The following is a 5,534-nucleotide window of genomic DNA, read 5'->3' as shown; positions in this document are numbered from 1 at the left end:
CCCCCCCCATCAAACTCACAAATCTCTCTCGGATCAGGAACGTTTATTTAAACCGAGGATGCGACTGCTCCAGAGCAGCTGCGTCCACACACGCAGCATCATAATAAAAATCGTCACAAGAGCAGAGGAGGTCAGCGGCGTTCGGTTTTGTTTTTTCTTCGTAAACAACAGAACATTCAGGTCCCGCTCACACAGTGAGCCTGTTTCATGAACGTGGTGGCTCAGTCACACTCCAACACAATAAAAGCCCCTCCGACGCTTCAGCTCAATAACACACTCAGAAAATAAATGTTTTTTTCTTCCTGATGACGCATCTTGTGCAAAATGTACTCAAGGATATACGTAAACAGTGATGCATCTTAAACAGAATACCAGAATGTAGGAAAATACTCACATTGCTGTCAGTAACATAAATAAAATATTTTAAAAAGCAGTTTACAAAATCATAGCGAGGCAGCAAAACCACCTGATAACACTTGAATATTAGATAAATATATTTCAGCTTCTCTGATGCATGATTCTGTTCTATTCTGTTAAATATCTTCTTTTTTTTTGGTCTCAGACATCAATAATTTTAATTTCTTCTGAAGTTTCACTCCATAAACAAGTTCTAAAGTTGAATTTTTGCCCGTTTTCATGTTTTAAAGTGCACGAGAGTCCGAGATCAAAGCATTCTCTCTTGGGGCGACGACTCGAGCTCAAGCTCCATCAGTAATTTAAGGTAACTTTTTATCTTCGAGTCTTTGTTGAAGCTTTTTAAACTTCATGTGATGTCATCGGTCAGAAAAGTTTTGTTGCACAGACACAAGTAGAAAAGTTGGTGTCACGTCAAACCAAGTTGTGGTTTTAACTTTTATTACAAGCTCAGGCAGAAACGAGAACCCGTAAAGGTGTTGCTCACTTCATTGTTGCACTAAAAGAGTAATCTACATGCACGCACTTCTAATCCAATCTCAAACTACGTGCAGTAACCGAGTCTGTCATCCAAGACCTGGGAGGATAATTAAAACTCTTCTTAAGATTAATATAAGATTTTCCCCATGCTTTATGTACAGTAAAACCTCCAGGTGTGGTCTTGGCTCCATGCTGTCAGTTTACAGTTTACTTCTGGGCCCAAACTTCATAAAAACAAAGATATTTCAGATACAGTAGTCCCTCGATACTTCACGGTTCATTTATACCGGACTCGCTCTATTGTGTTTTTTTTTTAAATAAAACTGGACATGACAAACAATTGGCTGATTGATGGATGAGCCGCACGATCGGCATGAAATTTTTTTATTTAAAATACATTATTTTAAAATTATTTCGCACCTGCTGCACCTCTGTGCAGCCCACACTGCAGGATAAACTTCCTGCTGCAGCTGATCAGCTGCTCTCCGTGCAGAGCGGAGAAGTGGGCGTGGCCAAGAACGCCCGCAGGTGTCAAAGAGCAGAGGAGGCAGGGAGCTGAAAATAAGACATTCTGTGCTCTTTTAGAACGTTTAGTTGCATTGTTGAAAATATTGCAAGAGTGTGGGAAGGGTTTAAAACACTTTCATATATATATAATAAACTACTACTTTGCGTTTTTTCACTTATCGCGGGGCTTCAGTGTATGGATCCCCCGCGATAAACGAGGGACTACTGTATTGAGATTATTATTCAGATATCACACTAATTTGTAGGCGGCTGTGGTCTTGTAATCCTGAGGTTGTGGGTTCGAGCCCAGGTTGCGTCAGGAAGGGACCTGCCCCTCCACCAACATAGAGCTGGATTAGAGAGGTCCTTCATTTTCTTTAACTTTATCAATAGAAATAACCTGGAATCCATCTTGTCCTATATTAAAAATGTCAGAATATTTTGAATGGAGCACTACGGTGACATGCACTTTATGTAATGAGTGTGAAAGTGTATGTTCATTTATAGTTTTAGTTTTCTTACATTATGTGTTTGTTTGTTTTTTTATTACCGGTAATATATGTTCTTTACTTGTTTACTGTAGGTGCCAGGGTGTGGGCTGTTTGTTTGTTTGTTAATTCTGGATTAAAAGTAAAAAAAAAAAAAAAAGGGGGCAGGACAACTTTAACAAATCTGTTCCCTCAAAAATTTGAAAAAAACAAAACACTTTGTCGAGGATTCCAGTAATAAGCAAATAAAAACCATATGATCCCTTTTTTTAAAGCTAAAACCTAAATTATTTAGCTGCAAATAAAATGCTTTGAATGAAAAAGCATGACTTATTTACATTTTTTTAATGATGGTGTAAAAATTACTTTGAAAAAAATCGTGGAGCTGTCGTCCTCTCATGTTCATGAGCAGTTCATGATAGCTCTAAATCAGCTATCTGGCCTGGAAAATAACTTGAAACTTTAATGGATAAATATCCTGAAATGTCCCTTTTAAAACTTGATATTCATTTGAATTACTACACTTGTGGCCATCTTATAAGTTTTCTTTTCCAACAAAACAAATGTCACGCAGTACTAATATAGTTAAAACTATTTTGATCTGTCATCTGCGTTCGAGGCTCTCTTTACTCTAAATATTCTGATTTTAATTGTGATAATTCATGTTTACAGATAGTTGTACAAAAACTAGTTAAAAAAAATTTTTTTTTCTTCCCAATTCGCATTATGTAAATCCTAAATTTTAGCTGTTGACATCACATTATATAAAGACAGCGATCCATCAATATTTAATGTAACCTGACCGATATTCGTTTTCTGAGGGAAATGCAAACATTAAATTGTCGATACTTAAGAAGTTATTGACAAACTCCAACGCAGCTGGTACTTCTGTTGTTCAGTTTTTTAAAATCTTACTGAATGAGAAGTGCTGATTATTAAAATAAAACTGTGTAGTGAATATAATCAAGAGATCCAAGTGAACAAAATTAGGTTTAAAGTTAAATCGTGGAGGAGTGTCTCTCTACCTCCCTCTCTTTAAGTCAGACTAAGACGGTTGGAGTTGCCGGAGGATGAGGAGGCGAGGCAGATCTGCAGTCGGACAGGCTGCGGCCCAGCAGCAGCTCCTTGTCTCGGTGCAGCCACGGTCCGGTCATGTGCTGGTTGTGAGAGTGGTAGAGCCGCAGGAAGGCCAGGATGGACTGGACGAGCCACAGGGCCGTCACGCACCACAGAGACGCCTGAGGACAGAGAGCGAGAACTGATGCAGAGATTTTTAAAAAACGAGCGCTCGCACTGTGTGGGACGTGAAAGATGGGATCGAAATTCCTGAAAAGCTTAGTCATTGGCTGCATTAGATACTTAAACTGCACATTTAAACTTGAGTACTTATGTTAGGTTATAGCAAGTAATTCTGACAAAAATAGGTGACGTTTTCTGTCTTGCCTGCATCAAAAAAATGTACAGCTGAGCTGTGGGTGTGTTCATTTAAACTCCTACCTGAGCCAGACTGAGATCAGTGAAGAAAGTGGAAGTGTTCACGTCGAGGTAAAGCGGGACTGACTGAGACTCTGCACAGCTGGAGACAAACGAGAGAGAGGGGATGACAACAAAGTAAAAATAAGTCATTTCTCATGTCTGCTGTAACATCTTACAACACAAAACTGACAAAACTGAACAGAAACGAGTTGTAAGCCCTAAATAGACGACAATCAGTGCAGTAACACAGGTGATGTACCTGTATGGTCGTGCGTTGTCATCGGTAACCGTGTCACACCAGGAGCTGAACCCCAGAGACAAGATGATGCTGGCCCCTCCGGACAGGAAGAGGACACACACACTCATGAGGACGGTGAGGAAGGATGAAAACAGGGTGCTGGGTGGAGACACACACCAGAAAACCATTACACACACAGTGGTCAATATGTTCACACATTGTTAAATAAAAAAAGAAAGAAAAATAGGCAAACAAATACATTAATCCTCACACTCAATGTTGACTGGACAAAATTTACCAAGCTGCAATTGCATCTGAAGAAAATGTATTTTCTATGTGAAAGAATAAATCATCTTTAATAGCTCATAATATTAAAATGATGAAAATACATTTTTTATTTAAATGCACGTGTGCATTCTGTAAATCTATAAATGTACCATAACTGCATGATTCCAACAGTGTGTGTGCGCGCGTGCGTCTCACTCGTCATGTCGTCCGTGCAGATAGAAGAGGCACCTCCAGCCCTGCGCGGCCCCGTACAGCACCGTGAAAATGCCCACGAACGTGGCGAACTGGCAGGCTTCCGGCGGGCCCCACTTCTGCACCACCAGGTGGGCCAGCTCCCCGGGCTCTCCCGTCCGCTCCGCCCGGTTCTCCGTCCTCCAGTAGCCCGAGGAGAACAGGGCGCAGCGGCCTTTGAAGGCGGAGCCGTTGAGAGCCATCGGGACGACCACCAGCAGCCCCGCCGCGATGGAGAGGCCGTGAGCCGCGCAGTGAGCCAGCAGCAGCCGCCGGTTCAGCTCCATGACGGAGGTCTGACAAGGACTAAACAACGGAGCTGTCACCCTGCGGCGAAATAAAGTCTCAAATCAGCGAGCGCATCCCAGCGCGAGCGCGTTATTTTTTTCTGTAACTTGTCCCAGTTTTTTTTTTTTTTTTTTTAAAGAAGCAGGGTGGGTCAAACATAGACAGCTCACACAGAGAGAAGAGGTCTCACTCCGACACGAATTCAAGGGACCAAAAAGCTGCTGTTGAATTCGTTCAGCCTCCGGGACTCATTTACAAGAGAGACCTGATTTCTTTAACAAAGAGTGATGACAACAGTGGATAACAACGACAATAGACAATCATAAAAGAGGCATACAATTTAAAAAAAATAAAAAAAATAAAAATAAAATGGCAACCAAAAGGACAGTCAAAAGGAAAAAGTAGTGAAAATAAAACAGCTAGATTATAAGGGTGTAGAAAACTAAAAACAGGAACATGTCTGCATTGGTTTTTGCCAGGAACTTAACAGATGTTTGAAGCCACTTAGAGAGGTCAAGTTTGAGAGCTTCCGATCTGTTTGCATTTGCATTACATTTGCAAATACATTTGCAGATTATGAATGGGCATAATTAGGGAACGCTGAGTCAGCACTACCACATATTTATAGTTTTATTCTGTACGTTTGTTGAACTTTAACCACTTCAGCATATCAGCTTTTACAGGACACTTGAGTTTTTATGACGTCTACATTATTTTAACTTACATTTTTTATTCTAAAACGCTCAAAAAACTGTAGCTAATTTTATCTTTTTGTTCAACAGCTTTTAGCTATATGTTAGATAATTTTGGCTGATAGCTTAGATAATAGTTTAGACAGTTTTACCTTTAAGATTTTTGTTTTACCGCTTTTAGCTTTTATCTCTTGTATTCAGGAAATAAATAAATTCATATTATTATTTTGCAGACAGAGACCCGGTTGTGCATTGCTCTACTACTTACTGTTGAAACAATGTTATAATCCTGTTTAGTTGCATTTTCACTAAAACGGCTTGAGAAACAGTCTAAAACAGTGGTTCTCAAACAGGGGTCCCTGGACCTCCAGGGGTCCATGAACCAGTGCTTGGGGGTCCACAAAAAAAAAAAAAAAAAAAAAAAAAAAAAAA

General features: G+C 40.1%; 1 protein-coding gene across 1 annotated transcript; it reads right to left on the bottom strand.

Annotated features, from left to right (window-relative positions):
* Positions 1 to 2,420: 2,420 nt before the first annotated feature.
* zgc:153018 (Transmembrane protein 179-like) lies at positions 2,421 to 4,410 on the bottom strand. Its single transcript, XM_037675782.1, has 4 exons — positions 4,087 to 4,410; positions 3,625 to 3,762; positions 3,387 to 3,465; positions 2,421 to 3,127 (listed from the first exon to the last, which is right to left on the bottom strand). Exons 1-4 carry the CDS (start codon positions 4,407 to 4,409, stop codon positions 2,930 to 2,932), a joined length of 738 nt encoding a protein of 245 aa, XP_037531710.1. The 5' UTR covers position 4,410; the 3' UTR covers positions 2,421 to 2,929.
* Positions 4,411 to 5,534: the final 1,124 nt, after the last annotated feature.

This window comes from Nematolebias whitei, chromosome 4 (genome assembly GCF_014905685.2).
Source record: "Nematolebias whitei isolate Nwh7 chromosome 4, NemWhi1, whole genome shotgun sequence".
NCBI lineage: Eukaryota > Metazoa > Chordata > Actinopteri > Cyprinodontiformes > Rivulidae > Nematolebias > Nematolebias whitei.
The sequence above is the reverse complement of the archived record's forward strand: the minus strand, read 5'-3'. Positions and strand labels throughout refer to the sequence as shown.

Excerpts from the sequence above, each read along its gene's own strand:
- zgc:153018 (XM_037675782.1), bottom strand. The coding sequence starts at position 4,409 with ATGGAGCTGAACCGGCGGCTGCTGCTGGCTCACTGCGCGGCTCACGGC. Across the intron at positions 3,763-4,086 it reads CTGCACGGACGACATGACGA|CACCCTGTTTTCATCCTTCC; the intron begins GTGAGACGCACG and ends GTCTCCACCCAG. Across the intron at positions 3,466-3,624 it reads GACAACGCACGACCATACAG|CTGTGCAGAGTCTCAGTCAG; the intron begins GTACATCACCTG and ends GTTTGTCTCCAG.